Source organism: Astatotilapia calliptera, chromosome 12, assembly GCF_964374335.1.
Source record: "Astatotilapia calliptera chromosome 12, fAstCal68.1, whole genome shotgun sequence".
Lineage (NCBI taxonomy): Eukaryota > Metazoa > Chordata > Actinopteri > Cichliformes > Cichlidae > Astatotilapia > Astatotilapia calliptera.
Window position 1 is genome coordinate 35,455,090 of NC_137433.1, and position 20,381 is coordinate 35,475,470.

General features: G+C 40.6%; 1 protein-coding gene and 1 long non-coding RNA gene across 7 annotated transcripts in view; one reads left to right on the top strand and one right to left on the bottom strand.

Moving 5' to 3' along the window:
- Positions 1 to 20,381, bottom strand: part of LOC113033563 (ral guanine nucleotide dissociation stimulator) — a 59,405-nt gene that overhangs the window by 16,576 nt on the left and 22,448 nt on the right. For 3 of the 6 annotated variants that reach the window (XM_026187504.2, XM_026187503.2, XM_026187502.2), the window contains exon 1: positions 12,763 to 12,951. The exons of 2 other annotated variants lie outside the window; for them this stretch is intronic. In XM_026187504.2, coding sequence (XP_026043289.1) covers positions 12,763 to 12,951 — 189 coding nt within the window. Of the gene's footprint in view, positions 1 to 12,762; positions 12,952 to 19,463; positions 19,600 to 20,381 lie in introns of those variants that run through there. One more of the 6 variants, XM_026187507.2, reaches the window with a different exon arrangement.
- On the top strand, positions 12,347 to 19,651 carry LOC145419404 (uncharacterized). Its single transcript, XR_013900781.1, has 4 exons — positions 12,347 to 12,478; positions 12,635 to 15,792; positions 17,110 to 17,231; positions 19,513 to 19,651. It is a non-coding gene; the product is annotated as an uncharacterized LOC145419404 (long non-coding RNA).

A 20,381-nucleotide genomic window follows, 5' to 3' on the forward strand; every position in this document is an offset into this window, starting at 1 on the left:
TCAGTAACCCTGAAGAGACCCTGACAGCTGAGGGAGGGTGTATGTGACAGATAAAGAGAGGAGACAAACCCCTGGACTGCTGTAAATCCTGCTGGATATAATGGCCGAGGCACAGCTGCAGCTGAGAGGCTCAACAGCAGGAGCGGCTCTTATCAGCCAAACCGCAGAGGCCGCGCCACCATCACCTCCGGCCCGAAAAATGCAGCGCTCAAGGGCAGCTCCTCGCTCTATCGGGCGAATCGATTCCCAGAATAATGCTCCTATTCATGTTCCCGTAAGTGTTGCCGTGCAAACCAAACAGTCCGTGCTAGTAGAAAAATAAGTGAGAGGCTGATGCTCTAAAAAGGGGAGTTCAATGCCATCTCCAAATGGCTTCAACAGAGGAAACTACCAAGTGTGAAACACCACTGTCTATTTCAACATGACTAGAAGCTGAATCTAGACTCAAAATGTCGGTGAAAATGAAATCTTAAAGTTCATTTGAAGGTTTCTCCAGTGAAAACGGACAGAAATGCTCGTCTCAGTGACTCGTCTGGGTCTCAGCTGCACAGCTGATATGTTGAACACCTTGTGAACCATCTCGGAGCTCAGCATGTTTTAAAACTGAGGCTTAAATCTAGAGGTGACTCTGCTTTTGCCATAAGAGATTTAGTCTTCAGTCTGAAAACTGGGGTGTTTTCCTACGAGACCCATGAAGCAGGTGACAGCGTTTTCAGTTTTCCTCTTAAACTGAAAACAGTTTTACAGTTTGAACATTTGGGCTCGATCACTCTCCTTGTAAATAAAATGAGAAAAAAAGTTTATTTCAAATCAGGTTCAGTTGCAGTTTGACTTAATCAGCATCGTTTACTGATGTAACAGCTCAAAAGCACTGATAAGACATTCAGTGGGGGGTTTCTCATAAAATCTCATAAATCCAGAAGCAGCCCTTTTCGTTTCACTTACATTTATCTTTTCCTCGCATTCCTTCAGCCTGACTCAGTGTTTCATCAATAAAATCAACACCACACCGCGTTTTAAAATCCCTGCTATAAACAATTAATGACACGCCAGACAAAGCAGGGTCACAGTTAGATGTTAATTATAGAAATCACACTGAACCAGAAGCACTGATTACTTTTATTTATAGAATCCAATTTACCCACTGTGGTTAAAAACAAAACTAAACAAACTACGTCACAGTCATTACAGCAGAGGAAGGGGTTTTGGTTATTTTTAATTTACCGGCAGCTCTCCTGAACATAGCGATGCAAATTTAGTCTCTTAGTGTTTCCACTGAAAACTACAAGATGTTCAAAGTGAATTATACAAATTATTTCTTTTATCCTGATGTGTCACGATGTTCAGGCATAGTCAATTCTGGGAAATAACTTGATGCTTATTAATATGGCATACAGATTTTATAGTTTAAACAGAACCTATTCTGCTTATTTCTCTGAGTCGACATTCATAATAATCCTTGATCATCTCATGCTGGACCTTCCTGTCTGAAATAAGCCATTTTAGCTCTTCTCTTTTAAAGATCATCCTCCCTTTAACACGGCTTTCTTTCATTGTTTAGCCCACTTTGATCACAAAGCAGGACAAGGTGGCTAATGCACAGAACATGTACCATATATTTCTCTCTCTGTAAAAAAGCTGTAAAGCTTATGAAAATACAGTTAAAAGTCCAAAATGTATGCTCTCAATCACATTTTCCAAAGCATGAACATACCCTAACCCAGTGGCTCCCAAACGTTTTTTGCTAGGTCATCCTTTGTTTTACAAGAAAATCTTTGCAGTGATTAAAACATATTCAAAGTGAAGTGGCTGTCTACAAGTAACAGACAGTGATGATGATGCTGCTATCATTTTAAGAAAGAACTGATATAATTGTAAATATAATCTGGAGCATCTGAGCTGAATAATATTCCTCGAACACTGCTCTGAATCAGTTACACTGACAACAATATAAATGACACAACTACAGAAGGGTCCACAGGAAATGTCTGGCATCTAGAAACAGCCTCCTCCACACTCTACATTCACCTACACCGTCCTGGCTGTGAATGACCATGAATGCAAAGTGGGCTGGAGGAATGTGAGGCGAGTAAAAGTGTCAGGACAGAGTCACGAGGCAGGGAGGATACGTTTCCAGAAGGAAGGAAAAGGAAAATTAAGCCACATAATCCTTGTTTTAGACTTGTTTTAATGCTCAAACAAACTGGTTTATATTAAACACAGTGGGTTTTTTTCCTTGGCTTCCTTTGGCCTGACTGTTGCCCGGTGTTCCAGTACAGGAGTCGGCTCAGCCCTCACATTAAATGGTAATCTTACCGCACGAATGTACCAAAGCAAAATCCTAGTAGATTTACAGAGGGCTGAAACAAAAGAGGCTTGTCCAGCTGCTAAGGGTCGTTTTTAAGGATTCCTGCTGGCCAAGAATACCCAAGGAGGCACTTTGGTCAAAGACTTTTAACAGTTTTTAGTTGCTGGGTAGTTTTTAAACTTGTACTTTTAAATAAGGAGGTCAAACCAGCATTCGTGATGGATGTTTTCAACCATTTTGAGTCCCTGTCTTCCTGCTTCCAAAAAACTCTGGTGTTTGTTTTTGTTTCCATGACAGATTTTGAGGTTATCTTCTACCCTGATCCAAAACATAAACTTAGATTATAAACTTATTACCACTGACAAAATGACCCAAGCTGAAAGTAAAGGCTCTCTCACGGCTATTACCAAGAAGGCTGCAGAGTTTCAAGATTTTCTTTGAGTAAAACTTTATTTAATCTGTAAATATAGATGGAGAAGAGCTTCTGACTGCATCAGGATTAGGCACAAACACCTTGAGTGACTTTAAGGGTTACTCCTGCATGACTCCATCCAAAAAGGAAAATCACCAGGATTCTAATTTTTAAAAAAGTAAACCAAATGAGAAAAGTTTTTATTGATTACACAGTCAATTCAGGAAAGTTCACGTATTTTCTATTAAAAAGGCAGCACAGACTCTTGCACTGCCTTAACTACATGTGGACCAGATATACTTACATGCACAGTCATCTATCAAAGGGTGAAGGAAAAACAAGGAGGCGACAATTGGTGCTAAATTCTATCTTCAGCAGGACGAGGTGACTAGCTCCTTCCTGCACCTGCCATGGCAGCTAGGTAAGTATGACTGATCATGAAGGATCGTGTAGCTTTTCATGATTTAATAACGTAAAACACACACACAAATGTATGCACTCAGCTGTGTGTGTTCATGTTAATTAGGGATGTGCATAGAGCTGTTCGATATAACGATAAATATCAGATGACGATATAAAAAGTCTATCGTTTCATTTTACGCTATCGTTTGTTTCGTGGTGTCGCAAAATAAACTGTTTACGGCAATATTTTTTCATCGGTCACTGTAGTGGCTATATTAATTTCTTAAAGTTCTCTCTTTCTCTTATATTTTATATAACCACACTACGGATGGACAAGCGCCTGTTTTTATGCGTTGTCGTTAGCAACAACGACGGTAACAGCATCGCGTGTCCGCTTGTTTATGTTCCACATAAACCTTTCACAATAAAGCTCAAGATCCTGTTGAGACTTTTCAAAATAAACTGAATCACGTGAAAGAGCAGATTATTTACGGATGAGAAGTAAAAAAAGAGCCGCCAGGTGCTAAAAAAATAAACCTTTGACTCAAACGTTAGAACAGGCTTTTCCCTGCAGCACGCCGTGTAATAAATACTCACAAAGAAAACGGCGGCGTTTACAACTTATGTCTAAAAATGTATAGCTTCATGCATCGGTTAAAACACTCCAGCTACATGACGCGCAGCTGGAAACATTTCCCGCAAGACGAGCTGTCCGAGATTCATAGAATTTACAGAAAATGTTACATTTTTGTGATTTATATCGTTATCGGGACGATAGATGTCTTATATCGGGATATGAGATTTTGGTCATATAGCACAGCCCTAGATGTGCATAAATACTCAAACAGACATTTCAAAGCTGCTATCTTTACTCATCTCACACTGTGTATGTTTTCAACATTATACATAGCCCAAACATTTCAGCAACATTTAAAACACGATTCAATTAAAGGTTTCATATAGCTCTGAAAATATACAATAAATGTTTATTTGTCTAATTAAATCTGTGGATTTCAAGTGTGATCAGTATTAAACATTTTCTAAAGGGATTCTGTGTTTTTAGACTCTGCAACTAGTCTAATTTCATAGCAAACATCACTAATGCTAATTAGTTTATAAAACAACCATAACATTCTAACTGAGAAAGGCATACCATGAGGTAACAAGCTTTGGATCATAATTTTCCTGCTTCCCAACAAGTTTTTATGTCTCCTGATCATAAACATAACCTTTGTTAACAAAGCTCTTAGCACTACCAAAAACAATGGCCACACTTCTAATGACCCAAGCAGACATAAACAGGAATGATTCTCTATTGAAATTAAAAGTTAGAAGAGTCGAGAGCATCAGCATCAACTCCCAGCCTCTTCACAGCAGCCGGCTGACCTTTTCATTAGTTCGAAAAGACAATCACATCCCAAAATTTAAAAAAAGAAAAAGTTTTATCTCAAATAACAAACCTCCTTCTTTCTATCTGATAGTGTATAGGCTTTATAAATACAGCTAACTGGCACAGGAACAGGCTAAAATAAACATAAGGGCTGAAGTAAACCTTGGGGCTGCGCCAAATCCCCCCCAAGGCCAAAGAGCCCTCTGGGAGTGTGTTCGGAGGAGTGAAGCTACAGGGCTCATCAACAGCAAACACACCTGCTTCGAAAGTGACCATTAGAAATCCCCTCTGAGGCAAAGTCTAAATGCAGATCAAGAGAAACTCTCAAGAGAAAACCTGCCCCCTCCCCCAAAAACAATCAACAGCTGAACAAAGGCAACGCGTCCATTTCAACTCCACGGCACAAGCCGGTGACTTCCCCTCGCTAACAATGAATGCTGAAAGGCGGTGAGATCATTTGGAAGCGGGGTAAGACACAGAAGAGGGGAGGAGGGTGTAGCCGAGCTCTTTAGCTGGTAAACACTGAGGCACTGAGGGGGTCTCTGCGAGCAGAAGGCTGGTTTATGCGCCAAAGTCATTACTCATCTCCCACTGATGCTTCTGAACAGCTAAAGTGTCGGGACGCAAATGCAAACATACAATATAATTTCCAACTTCTCTTTAAAATAATTTGTCCAAGAGCTGATGTTTTAGTTTTAATCAAGCACCATGAACACTACAGCAGGTAGACATGCAGATACTTTCTTGGATAAGACAATAAATGTAACCAGGTGCTGGCAAAGTCACGAGGCGACCAAAGACTTTAGTTCCCATCCAGTGCAGCAGGTAGATATTCAAATAACTTTCAGCTGTTGGCAGCAGAGAGAAAATGAGAGATGACACTGGGATGTATCACCCGATAAATATTTAGATAATATAAATTTAAGTCACAAGTATTAGTGAACAAAAAAGGAGCTAAAATCATAAAACAAAACTTCTTCTTATCAATAAAACAAAAATACATAAAGACACGCCCCCTTACTTCCAAATTACCTTTATTCCAGCAGTTTCTCCATCATTTCTTTCCCAAACTAACAACAACACAAACGGTCTATTTTTATCCCTGTGCTTCTGCTGTCCAAAAGCTGACTTTGGAGAGAAATTAATTTGACAGACCAGCCGTGGGTCACAGAACTTCTGCTTAGATTTAGGAGATGACCTCAATCTACATTTCCTGTAATCAGATTTTGTTTTTATTAAGTTGGCTTGTTTACAGTGTCAAAGAAGATTCAAAGTGACGGCAGTGACTGTGGATCAGCAAACGATGGAGGATGGAGTTTATTTTCTTTCATGTTTTTTGAATTATACTTTCTACTAATTTCACTCAAATTTATTTTTTTTCTATAAAAACTAAAATAAGACCTTGATTTAACCCTCGGCTTAGGACATTTCTGCCCATGTGAGAGAGAAAGGTATTAACCGAGCCAAGCTGGCTTGCACATTTTAGCGTTGCCATTATCAATCACACTCACAGTTTAATTGGGAAAATGAGCCTCTTATGCTGATCCCGTTCAAACAGGGCTGATTTTCATATCCATAAATCATCGTTGATGCAAATTAAATGCTAATTAAATTTGACTGTAAAACTCCTCAAATATCAACACGACTTGGATTCAGTCATTTATGTCACCCTGAGTCAGACAAGCCCGACTCAAAGTCCACTCTGTTGTTGACTCTGGAGCTTTTGCACATATCTATGCAGACGTTTGGTGTCGTGGAAAGTTTAAACGCTGACATTTCCATTGAGCAAGCTCGTTCTGCTGATGAGGACTGTCTGATACGTGGGAAGGCTCCAGAACAAGCAACGTTTTATTTTTTAAGACAACCTGCAGTTAGGATTTCTTGCTTTACACTCTGGGAGTCAGAGGACATCTGCGCTAAAATCTAAAATATATTTTGAAGGATATAACAAAAGATTTCAGTAATTTTGCATTCCCAGACTTCAAGTCTGTATCGTGAAGTTCCCTGCTGATGCAAATAGCATTGACTCAAGGTCTGCTCACTAGCTTATGCTGGAGGTTTTCCTGTTACTATCACAGTCACTTTTTTTCTAATGATAATCTTTCAGCACGGCTGAAACCTGTGGAAGAGAAGAAGAAGAAAAACCATCCTCTGTGACTCTTCACAACCTCATAAAAGAGTTACGGTCAGGTAACTAATACCAGCAGCGATCCACCAGAAACATGTGGTTAGGCTACAAAACCAGCGTGACGGAAATCCCAATTAATTCTCAAGTGATAACGAGAACTTTGATCATTTTGTCCCGCAGGAGGTTTAAACGTTACTTCTTACAAGCAAAACCTCTGAGCTGTGTCCACGCACAGCGCATTAAAGACCTCCATCCTCCCCCTCTGCTCCCAGTTAATCCTGCCGAATTAAATCAAATCCCTCCAGAACCTTCTCTCCTGCTCTGACCCACTTTGTAACTCGCTCAGTAAAACAAAATAGCTGCTTTAAACGCGACAGGGTTGTAACTGCTTTGTGTCTTAAAATAAACTTCACCTAAATCCAAACATGAACTCACAAGTTTTAAAGCCTACAGGGGGACACCAGCCAGCCGGCTCATTTTTCCCTCTGTATGTTCTAACGCCTACCAAAATAAAGCAACGCAATATTGTTTCCGCAAAGATTATATTGATGTCAAAGTTTTTCTCCAGGTTTAGATAAACATGCTGCAGCAGACAGACAGCAAGTGCAGAATCAGGCAATTTGAGCAAAGTTGGAGAACCGAGTATTTTTCCAGGCGTCTGGCCTTCACATTCCAGTTTCTGTCTGCTGCTGCGATCCAGCCCTCAGCCACTCGACTTTCTCTCTTCAAAATGAACCCAGAAACAAAAGCTCCTCTGTGCCGAGTCGGACGGTCCGGCTCCTGATTCTCACAGCGACACTTAACCAAAGTTCCGGCTGTCGGGGCTTATCTTAAATAAGAGCACATCATAAATGGCATCCCCGTGACTCAGGCCAGAGAAAGCTGACTGAAGTCACTTTTTCTTCACTGTAAATCCGGGTCATGTGGATATAATTAGACAATGAGACATGCACAGAGGAAACCGTAATCCAGCATTGTGCACTGTCCAGTTTTTGGTTTATTCTGATTGTGTTTGAGATCATTTCTTCCATGTGGGGCTAACCGGTGCTGCGCTGCAGTATCATAACATACATCTGGGACTGCTCACAAGCAAGGCTGAGTCACTGTTAGCTCCGAGGACAATCAGATGATGACAGAAAGAACGAAGTTCATGGAAAATGTTTCAGCAGCTCGGAGTCTCTCAGTTCGCCGTCACTCTGCGCTTCTAAAACTAAAGACACCTAAGTACTCCCCGAGGGTAGCTGCCCACTGAGGGGTTACCCTCACTGTCAAGGGCTTTCTGTCTGTTTGCATTCACGCGTTTACGGTGCGACTGGCATAGCAACAACTACAAACACAACAAGATGGACGACTGGAGGTGTGTGTCTATTAGGGATGGACTGATCTGATATTTGATTGATTATCAGTCCGATCGACACATCGGTTCAGTTCTGTGTTGTTCTGTTTACTGCACCACGTGTCAGCAGCAGCAGCCTTTTTAAGTAAAAATAAAACATATTTTCTGTTGCTCCTGTAGGGAAACAATGACAACGTTGTGCTGAACACTGTCCAAGGTAAATGGCATTGTTTTTCTTCCTTTGAATACCCCCTTAATTAAGCTTGGAATTCCAATTTCCCTGCTTTGTTCTAAAGTTAGGGGATATTTTTGGTTAATAGACGGAAATCCCAGATTTTATTTATTTTTTTAAATATGTTGATAGCTGGTGCTGCAATAACATGGAGAACATTCACTAAACACTAAGGGGAATGATCTATGAAAAAGTCCCTGCACTTCCTTCCTTCCTAAACCGAATCAGATCCTTTAAGCACAAAGGTGAACAGAGTCCCTTGAACCAATTGCTCTGGGAGTTGCTTCGCTGCTTCTCTGATGTTCTCTGCAAACTGATTTGTAATTGAATGAGCTGACAGTTCAAAGTGCTCACTGTTTCTCTTGAGACGGGCTCGATAAGCAGCAGTCTTTGTTCAGCAGAGTTTTATGAAAGGTTCGGCCCCTGATCCTGCTGATTTGCTAACGGACTGCATCGTTGGTAATTATGACTATTTTTAGCTTGAATGCACTGTTGTATACCGTTTGGCTTATTGCATCTGTGGCCAAGAGGGCTTCTTGGCTCCTGTGAAAATTAGATTATACAGGGTTGAAAAAAAAAAAAAGAAGAAGCAAAAACACGGTTACATAAAGTCAAACAAAGCTGGTAAAGAAAAAGAAGAAACAAAGCACGATGCACAAACAGCCAAAGTACACACTGTTACACAGAGAGACCGCTTAACTCTTAATGCAATACATTTGTACCAATCAAATGGCAAAAAAATAACAAGAAACCCTCTGCTAACTGAGGTTAACAAAGACTATCCTCTTCAGTTACACGTGGACGAGTTGTGGTTGTATGCACAGTCACCCCTCAGAGGCCCATTTTGAGCCAGGAAAAAAAAACTCTGCATGAGTGCAACTGTTTTATTATAGGGTAGAAAAAAAGCAATTCCATCAACCTTGCCATATCAGTGGGTCAGTTCCTGCAGAAAGATACAAAATGTTGTAGAAATAGGTCGATAAATGTAACTTGGTCAAGCACATCAGCTTCAACTTCAAATTTAAGCAGGCATGCATCATTTTTGTGCCTTTGTTATAACAAATCCGATTTTACAAAGAACCAAAATGCCCATTAATCGCCCAAAACAATCATCCAGCCGTGACACAGCACAGCATCACTTTGTTATTAGCCTCACACTGCAGTAACTTCATCTCGTGGCACACCTCCATTTCAAAGCCACTCGATCCTCTCAGCTATACGATACAGTGCATTGAGGCTGATGTTGCTGGTTACACGGAGTCAGAGGGATCAACAAATAGCTCAATCTGACCGCCGGCAGCACCACATTAGCCCCAGTGACCCCCTCATGCTGCAACACAACCTCAGCATCAAATAACATTCATGTGCAGCAGGAGGGGAATAAAGGCAGCGATTGTGGAGGAAACCCCTCAGCCTCCGCAGGAGGGGGATTAGGTAATTGTGTTAGAGCAGAGGATTAGATTAGAGCAAAGGGACGAAGCAGAACAGGTTAGCAGGGGACGGGAGACCAGCAGGGGCACACTGAGGCAAATGGGGGGGGGTTTAATAATGAACCTCTGATACCAGTCCAGTCTGACCGAAGACACCGAAAAGTAAAAAGAAGAGAACATGTAATCCAGGTACACAGACTGGAATACATGGTCTCCATGGTGACACTGCCATCCAATCCTTGGCTCCGTTTAAGACCAATAAATATGATTACTCATCCTGCCCTCCTTATGTGATCGAATGTTCGAGATGTATGGAGCACAAGGCTGGAAAACGTTTATTTAATCCAGAACAAAGGCAATTTCTATAGATAGCAATGAAACCATATCTATGAGGCTGGGTTTAAAGAGGACAGCGAGGCGGGGGGAACATGACAGTTAGAGATATGAAAACAGTGTAGTGATAGAGAAGCAAAACACACGTGATCTTCATATACAGCAGGGACAATTTCCTGTTATTAACTGCTCTAAATTTGCAGAGCAAAGAAAATATTTGCATACCCATAAACCTCTATTTAATTCACAACAGAACACAGAAAGCATATCATAAATATATCATTTTACACAGCATTAAAACTTTGGCACAATTGGGTTTGTAGTGTGTTCAGTCTTCTAAAGTCAAACATGTTAACATGTTTCGGTTTAGTTTACTAAAGAATAAAATAACCCTCCATGTGTTTGAAGAGTGAAGCATTTAACCTGCATTCTCTCTAATGGCCAGCAGGGGGAGACTTTTCTAGTTGCACAGACTAGTCAGATTCTTTATGAATAAAGACCCCTGCTGCTCACTTGACCTATGACCCTAGCAAACGCTTTCCTGATGAGTTTGTGGTATCAATCGTTAGTTTTACATCTTTTAAAATTGTATAACTTAAACTGCCACACAGACTCAAAAACCATAAAGCATCAATCTCATTAGTTTGTTCCATCTCATCTCAAACCAGCAAGATGGTGACAGCAAAAAAGTTCACTCTGAGGCTTTAAAACCTCATTAACAAAAACATGAATGTGGTCACACATAGCTTCCTGCAGAAGTCCTGCAGAACCACGCTGGCTCAAAGAAACGTGACAGAGACTGAAGTTACAGGAGCACCAGCCAGTGGCGTCCTAACATTGTTGAACTAGCAGGAAACTGCTGTTGTACTTCAATGAAATAAGAATAATTTGTTTAATCAACTAACATCTGTAGTGCCAACTAGTGGCTATGTCCATCTTTCATGTACAGGCTATGATTTGAGCTCTACTAGCATCACAATTCAACTCCACGGGAACACAAACAAGAGTGATTCTTGATTGTCCATCTGAGGTCTAAGTGATCAACCCAACCTCTAAAAACTAGGGCCAGCATAGTGAAGAGTTGGTTTTATTGCTTATGCTGACTTAGACCACAGAGGGTTAACATTAATGTGTTAAATCTACTCTTTAGCCCGCCTAGAAATGTAAATACACACCACACAAACACCTCAGCAGCTGTTACAGGTCTGTTTGTTAGTAATATGTAGTGAAAACACAATACAAATTAATAAATGATGAATAATGTGAGATGCTGTCATCTTTTAATGGTAGAAATATGCTGTTTTTCTTGTTTTCATTTCAGTAAAAATAACAGCTGCTTAAGATTTAACGGCTCCAGTGATGCAGACATATCAGAGCACAAGTAATAAGTGAATGCAGACAATGACGTCACCACTACAGCGGGGATCCAAAGACCCCAATTTAATCAAGCATCCACTCAATTAAACCTGGACCGATCCACGGAGGCCCAACCCAGAACTCAGAGGCTCACGGTTCCCTCGGAGGGTGTTTTGGATGTAAAACACTCTAAAGTCATTCTGCTGCGTGTGTGCTTTTACTTTTAGATTCACTTTGATCGTGACCTGAACATGTAAAAGCATCTGATTCGCTGGCTGCAGCTTCTATATCTGAAAACCCGCTTGTTTCTTCGGCTTTCTGTGAAATTACACTAAAGTATTTCTGCTTCAGATTGCTGATTGGACAAAAGAAGCCATGTGTAATCTTTATTATGACAGCTATTCTAACAACGAAACAATGACTCAAACAGCTGGGGTAATGGGGTAATCTACAGATTAATCTGTAATTACAGTAATCATGGCCACATTTAGAACTGCAGTGGAGCTTCCTAAACATGATACAACTAACTAAATGGATTTATATCTGTCTGTTAAATTAGATCAGAACCAAAAACAAAATCTTAACTTCGCTCCTTTGTTGGGTGACTTTGTTGACCCATCAATGAATCATGTTGCTGCAGTAACAGGCCACTACTTCCTGTAACAACCAGTGAAACTGTAAATCACACGATTGATTCAATGTATGCCCGCACATGTGGAAAAACCCCTAGAAGTACAAGCGACCGATGCAGAAAGCATCGTTCTGTAAAAAACAAACAGAACGACCACTCTCAGTATGAAACATGCAGATATTTCATAGCATTTGTGAGGTTTGACTCAGCGACACCTGCACAGGAGGGTTTCAGTATCAAAGAGAATCAGAGGGAGGGAGGGGTGATAACCACAGGGCTGAAAGCTTCAATAACAACATGAAAAAGCAAGTCATCCTGTAACTGTACTCTCCTGCCAAGCAGCACCGCAGCATCATATTAGATTTCCCTGTATTGTTATGTTTGTTATGAGGCTGTATTAACACTGTAAGCTGCAGCCAATCAACAGCTTTATACTGATAATCCGTTTACAAGGCTTAAAAATACAGGATTAGAGCGTTTATGGCACATTGCATCACCTGGGTGACTCACCAAGTTGAATGTAAGCTTATTTAACGCAAATTTAAACATGTTTTATGGGCATAAAAGTAGATAAAGCTTTGAAATACGTGGAGATACAGGAGAAACATCATAAATCTCTATTTTAACGGTAAGAAAATGTTTCTTTAAGAGCACAAGTGTTGTGTTATTCCTCCAGAATCGCCACCCTGAAGCCTGAAAACCTGTTTGGATCCGCCCGATCACCCTCCTTCATGACAACACAGCAAACCGCATCAGCTAACGGACCTCTCCTTGCCTCCTCACCCTCCTCCTCACCCTCCTCACCTCCACCAGCGGCAGGTCAGGGTCCAGGTGGGTGAAGCTGTGCAGGACCACCGGGCTGCGGTCTTCGACCACCTCTAGCCTCACGCCGTCCCAAATGTTCCGCACCCTCCACGAAGAGTCAAACATCTCGAGCAGCTGGCCCGGCTTGACGCTACGCGCCTCGGCTTGCATCCCCGGGAAATAGACCATGGATGCCCGCAGAGTTCAGTCACACCCCCGCGCTGACATTTCTAATGTTTTTTAGGAGTCCCACAGACACACGCTGCCGCTGCCGCCTGAGACTAACGCTAACGCTTCTGTGTGATCATCGCCTCTCTCAGTACAGTTTATCACGGCCCTGACTCACACCGGGGCTTTTCTAAACCCCGCCCCCACCAACCGGTGCCTTCAGGGCTGTCGGATAAACCAAACGCACAGGATGGCTTTAGCGAAAATTACGTTACAAGTTTTGTCTTGTATTTAATCCCGCGCATTATACTTAAAAAAAAAAAAGTTAAAACTTTAATTACATTAACGTGAATACAACTTTGCAAAATTTCTGTTAAACATCTAACACGTACTTTTCATGGAAAAGGAACAAACTACTTCTTTTCATTTAGTTATTTTTTATTTACATAGATGTAATGAAATGCTGTTAACCATACTTTAATGTTTATAACGGTCGTCACCATATCAGACTTTTACTTTGTGCTAAAACAAAACAAAAACAAACTAACACTCTACGGTTGTTGTTGTTATTTTTTAATCCAATTATAATAGTTTTTCTTTTTCTTTTTTCCAGTTAGTTTACAAAGTGAGTTTGGTCATTTCAGGTAATTTTTTCATTGTTGGAAATTTTTTTACTTAAATATTTATTAGTTTCAGCCCTAGCTTTAGTTTGTGTTTTTTGTTGGGTTTTTATTTTTCTTAAATATTATAATCTGGAGATTCTCTATCAGGGACAAAATTTTTATTTTTATTTTTATTTAACCTTTCTTTAACCAGGAATGTCCCGTTGAGATCAAAGACCTCTTTTTCAAGGGAGTCCTGACCAAAATTAGAATGAGTATTACAATAGAAACACAGTTTGTTACGGCAGTGGACTCACAGATGTGCAGACAGCCTATTATCTCAATAAGCACATTCCCCAAAGCCTCATCATTCAGATTAACAAACTAGAAGTAATGCTATTTAATCTGCATTGTAATTTTATTGTGATTAGTTTTCTAAGGTCACAAAATAATTTCATTTACTTACAAAAGTTTATATTTGCTTTTAACTTTAATTTCAAGTTTCCCACATTTTATTTTATCACACCTAAATTAAGGTAACTATAGTAACCTGGGCGACACAAGCGCACTATAAAGTTGTTATGTATGAAACGGGAGTCTGCGAGACGTCCCTGAAGGCAGCACTTACTCCCCCGCTCTTACTCATGTCTCTGGGAAATGATGGCGCTGTTTGTGCCTTCACTGTGGCAGGAGGACTGTGTGGGAAAAGAAAACAGTGGAGTCTGCTGGAGTTACACTTTTACCGTGAGCCCAGAGCAGCTCAGCAAACACGCTTCCCCCACCTGATCCTCCACTGTTACACTGAAGCACAGCTTAAAGGTGGCGTAGAGTTTAAACCAGTACATGCTCCTCTAACACCTTTCGAAAGGGCAACTTTCTGCTTTTCACTTAGTTTTCCAAAGATTGATTATGCATTAATATAAAAAACTAATTACCTGTGAGTGTGTTAACTCGTTATAAAAGTCTAAGTCACACTTCAGCAGTTTTACTGAGATTATAGCTCTATAAAGACATCATTTAAATATAATTATTTAGGGTTTTGGGGTTTTTTTTTGGTCTTTTTTAGGTGACTGATTTGAGTTTTAAACATATTTGTGGAAAGATGATAAATAAGTATCTATTTAAATGGGGAAAAAGTCTAATTTTGTGTATCTAAAATCTGCATTTTTCAACTTACATTTTAGCGTTTAAGACATTTTTATTCCATTTTATTTTGATTAATCAAATGTACTGAGCTTTTACTTTACACAAGTACTATATTATATTATTTTTATTTAGATCTTCACTTACTTTGCTTTTTAAATTTTACTTATTAGATTTTTTTCCATTTTTGTAAATTTTACCCAACTGATCTATTTGGCTTTGTCACTGTACTTTTTCTAGTCTGTTTAAGCTGTTTTGTCATAAGCTGCTGTAATTCTTTGCCAACTTTTAGAATAAACACATCCTGTCTGATCTTACTATACTTAGAAAATACAACAGGGAAAATCAGCAGGTCCTCAGCTGAAAAGATAGAAAAGAATAATTTTTCCAAAATAAATGAGCTAAATTACAGATTAATATCGAAATAGCTCACTGACCAAACTTTTCAGCTGCAAACAATTAGGAGCAAATGAAACAAAATCCTCAATGGAACCACCTCAACACAAAGATCTCAATGTTATACAATGTTATCCTGCACACACCTTGTCAAAGCACTGCTGCTCACCATGAAAACAAACAACCTGACTTTAACAGTCAGAAAGCACCTGAAAGCACCATCAGGAAGTCCCTGTTAGTAAACTGAATTAGTTTGTGTTGTGGTTCAACAAATGCATCTTGGGGGAATTTTAGGCTAAGACTTCAGAGAAAGAACCTGAAGACGTCTAACACCGCCTCCTACTGGTCAGTGTCAGGAACAAACGTCTCCAATCACAGTGAGAACAAATCTTTTAAATTCACCGCAGCCTGCTTTAAACAGCAGAACAAAACCATTACCTAACTGTTACATTATTAAACCTTAATTTTCATTCACATGTTTTTCTTTTTGGATTTTTTTGAAACAACCCACTGCTTTTCCACGCCAAGGCTCTGACAGGTGTGAAAGCATTTTAGAACATTTAAGGAAAACATCTGCCGCACCAGCTGAAGCTGAATGCAACCACAAGCACGTCCGACCTCGCCGACCTGTCCTCGCCAAGCGGCTGCGCATCATAACTCAGAAATCTGCAGCTGCCCGACATGAAGAAGACGAGTGAGGGAGCAACACGGCTTTCTAAAGGTTTATACAGATTTAAGTTTCCAATAAATCAAGACAGCCATGGTTCACTGTGGAAGATTACAGTCTAGTGATTAGAAGTGGGAAAGGAGATATTTCCAGACATATTTCCATTATTGTCACCACACCAATGAGCCAGGTCCTGTAAAAGCAGGTTTCCTGATATAACATATTTTAAGTGTTTGAAGAAAGGTTTTGGTTTCATTTCACTTCATTTCTTGTACCTCTTGGGCAAAACAGTGGTTAACTTTGTCCCCTCACAGCATGAAAGTCCTGGGTTTGAATCCTCGGGACAGCTGGGGCTTTCTGTGTGGAGTTCTGCAGGTTTTCTCTCTGCTTCCCCTCACAGTCTGAAGACATGCATTGGGGTTATGATTACTGGTGATTCGAAATGGCTGTGTGTTTCTGTGTGTTAGTCCTTCGACAGACTGGAAGAAAGAGGATGCATGGATGGACTTCATTCCTTTATAATTGGACAAATCACTTACAAGTATCCTTGATTGCAAATAATAATCAATAATCAAACCATATGAGTCCATATGAGGCTCTGTGACCTCATAAAAAGCTCTGCATGCTGCATCTGATCGTGCAGGCTATATGATAAAATGTGGCTGTTGCTGTTTCGCTTATCACAAATCTCCAAGATGTTTATTTGAAAGCTTTTTATTAAAGTTTTTGTCTAAAAAAGATAGAAATTTCCAATTATTTAAATGTTTAAATATCCACACTTTCCATATTGTTTTAAAGATTTTAGTACCAATTTATTCCCAGATCCTCGGTGGCCTGTCCAGTGCTTTTCTGCCAGGCTGCAACAGAAACACGAGGCTTTATTTATTATCATTAATCAGAATCAGAGAGACTTTATTTATCCCCAAGGGGCAATTAAGATACAACAGAGCAGCAAAAACTATACTGCAAACACAGCCTGAAAAACATCCTAAAGTCTGTTGAACACAAAGCCTGACCCGGATGGTAGATCGGTTTGAAAGATAGCGTCGAGCAAGACGTGACTATTCCCCGTTTCATCTGCACAGAGCACAGAGCAGCAGAAAGAGTGAAAGTCACAGAATAACAAGCACTGGTACTAATATCTGCCCTACAAAATAACCCACATGGGCTGAATCCCAGAAATCTGACAGAGCCTGGAGGGCCGGCCAACTCTGAGTCTGCTGCGATTTAACTGAAGCTCTTTTCCCATCTGCTGGAAATCAACACCAGAGGATGTTGTTGTGCTGCTGCTGCGGGCCTGGCTGATGTTTTACGGCTCCCCGAGGACGGTGACGCTAACAGCCTGCATTACGTTCTTATTTTCTCACACAGAAACACTCGTGCTTTTACTGAGAGACTGCACCCCCTGACCTACAGAAGAAGTTTCACAGAAGTATGTGAGGAGGGCAGATCCAAACGTCACTAACCAAAGACAGATTCCCATCACGACGAGGGTAAAATCAAAATTAGGGCAGTGACATCAGCGGCTTATTTTAGTCCTGCTGACACTGAGCAGTGCAGAAAGTTCTTTATTCCTCCTGTCAGGAGGCCATTTAGCAAGGCATTAAAGCTGGGTGGTTATCCTGGGTTGCTGCCAGGCTCTCAATGTTTCCTGCAGTGCTTCACGAACAATAAACCTGAAACAAATAAAAGCCAAAGGGAGAGCCAGACATAGACTGGATATCGAGTTATGTAACAAGAGGAAAATAACAAGCCCATAAATCACGATAAACTGATTAATACAAGAAAAAAATAAAGATTCATGTTCAAAACCCTCCTCCTAATGAAATCAGCTAAATCTGTAAAATTCAACTTCAGTGACACAAACACCAGCGTTCACAGCTGTTGATTCATGGTCTGCAGAACTGCACAGAGCACAGGTTTTCTTCTACCTCAGATAAAGGCTCAGAGCTGAGGACAGACAGAAGCCTAAAGAACACATTCAACCAATCTTGGCACAGTTTAATCGCACCTGTGAGCTGCCTTCTATTATAAATAACAATAAAACCAGTAAAATCTTTTCTTATTTCTGTAATCTGAAGGCCCGAGTGAGTGTGAGTCATACAGAGAAAAGGTCTGGCTTCCTGTACTTCCTGTCGTCTGAGGTTGACAGCTTCTAAGCAGCACAGACAGCTGAGGTCAGGCGTCTGTGCTGCTTCATGTCTCTGTGAAGCCAGCACACTGTAATGACAGCTAATGGGAGCAGATTATAGAAAGCGAGGCCTTTATTCTTTCATTTCACATGTAGCGATTGGTTCTTGGTGCAGACATGTCGTGCTGTGAAGTCAGATTAACTCAAGAGCCGACCTGAGCGCTCCCACTGTTGCAGCAATATTATGTGGCTGTTGGACATATTTCATTTTAAACATGCAGGATGCGTATCTGTACCACATCTTTAAGATATTTGGAGCATATTTTAAGTAAGACCTTTTTAAAATCACTCACAGGCTTAAACGGGTTGATATTAATCTTGGTCAGTGTGCTAGTGATCCCTGTGAGTCCAAAGCTTGAAGCCTAAACAGTTTTTTCTACTCTTGACTCTGTGTGATGTCACTAAGAGTCAAAGATCCCCTAATATGGTTATCCCAGGCACAGAAGCCCCACCCAGCCAATCAGAAGACAGGGACCTTAAAAGAGACAGGAGATTGCCTGTACAAAGGCCGAGTATAAGATAAACAGGGATTATTTTAAACTGCGAATCATGCAAAGCTCATGTGGAAAGGTCAGAGCAAAAACATGGAGTTGTAAAGAACCATAACAGGTCCCTTTAACAACAGCATCACAAACTACACTTAAAAACTTAAACGTAAGACTCCAAATCCTTCACACGGCCAGCAGAGGAGTGCAGCCCACACTTGGGAAAACTTAATTTAAACAAGAGCAGAATTACAGATAGAAAATTATTAAAAATGGAAAGAGCATCTGACTGGTAAAAAGCAAAACAAATAAACAAACAAAAAGCTCTCACACTTTAAAACCTCTCCACTCCAGGTCATATCTGTTAATCAGAAGAATGTCAAGCGTGCCACTGTGATGTATCACATGCATCACTTCAAAACAACTCAAGTTTCTACTGAATTATTTGCATAGTTTAAACAGCCGAACAGTGAGCTGTTTGGCTGTTTTTTACTCTCTACTTCCAAGTGAGCAGATACCAATCCTGCTTGTTTTTACATTCACCAACAGAGTTTAAAGAAATTGCAGCGAGCACACCCAGATCATTGGCACAGATCATTAATTCAGGTTTATGACTCATAAATATGACTATCACTCATAATGCATCACTAATATAAAAAGGGTGTTCAAAACAAGTCGTGGTATTAAACTGCATTAGCATTAACGGCAAAGTGTAGCAAAGGTTAAACAGTAAAATAAACACAGGTAACTAATGCTGAGTCAGTGCTATTTATACCGGGGGGCTAAACTGGGGAGCACTCAACCAGAGTTTAATTTAAACTGGGACTTATTTTGAAAAAAAAAAATTCCAGTGCTTTCCCTGGAACTATAAACCAGTATCCGTCTAAACGTGTCTTCCGCTTCACTACAACTTCCATCGCTGTTAGAGGGTGGCATTATTTTACCTGCAAGGAGCCAATGTGGCCAGTCCTTCAGTTCAAGCCCAACACTGAACTACAAACTCAGCCTCTTTACACTTAAGAGTGAAGGCAAACATTAAGAGCTCCAACCTGTCTTTCTTTTCTTCCGACTGTCCTGTAATAATCCTCGCCATCCCAGGTCCCGGCCAGCAGTCCACAGATCCACCGGCTCCAGCACCACATCACGGCTTTGCTGACAACCAGTCCCAAAAAACATGAGGATCCTGGAGGAGCAGAACCTCAGTGAAGGCGACTCCAGGGCTCCCACTCCCCTCTTCACAGATTGGCCGAACCCCAACCGCCAACGCTCAGCTCATGCATGTTTACTTTAACAGCTGTGTCAACAACACGAGGAACAACACTAGAAAAAAATTAACCTATGCCAGGAAAAAAGGAAAAGGCTTTCTAGAAGAGGCTCACATCTGTCCGTGTATGTCAAAGGTGGAGAGAGACCGCTTGGTAATGACCTCCACAACAACAACAACACCGTGAGGCTACGACGCTCAAATGTCCTGCTGTTACCGCTCTCAAGAGAAAATGAAACCTCAACATGATGCAATAAAATTCGAAGAAATTTCCTGCTTAACTGAAGGAGGGGATTATCTCCAGGTAGTTTACGTGTTTAACAACGTCATCTGAAGCTATGTGAGCGTTAGGCAACCTGTAGGGACGAATGAAAACAGACTAACAGGAACCGTCTTAAGAAATTCAAACACCTCTAACTGAAAACAACTTACTGAACCTGTTCCTCTGACACCTCAGGGCACTTGTTGTCATCACCTTGATCCAGAGGAAGAGGTGTTTGTTTTTTTAATTAGTGTTGTTTGACTCAGTTTGCAGATACACATATTTAATGCTGCAAAAAAATATAGAAGGCCTGCACTTTTTTTTTTCTCAGAGGCGAGTCGAAAAAGTAAAGAAACAAAAATCCAAATAAAGCACAAGAACTCAGGGAACAAATAAAAAAGTCTGATTTCTGGACTACCTTCCTGGTTAAATCAAGATAAA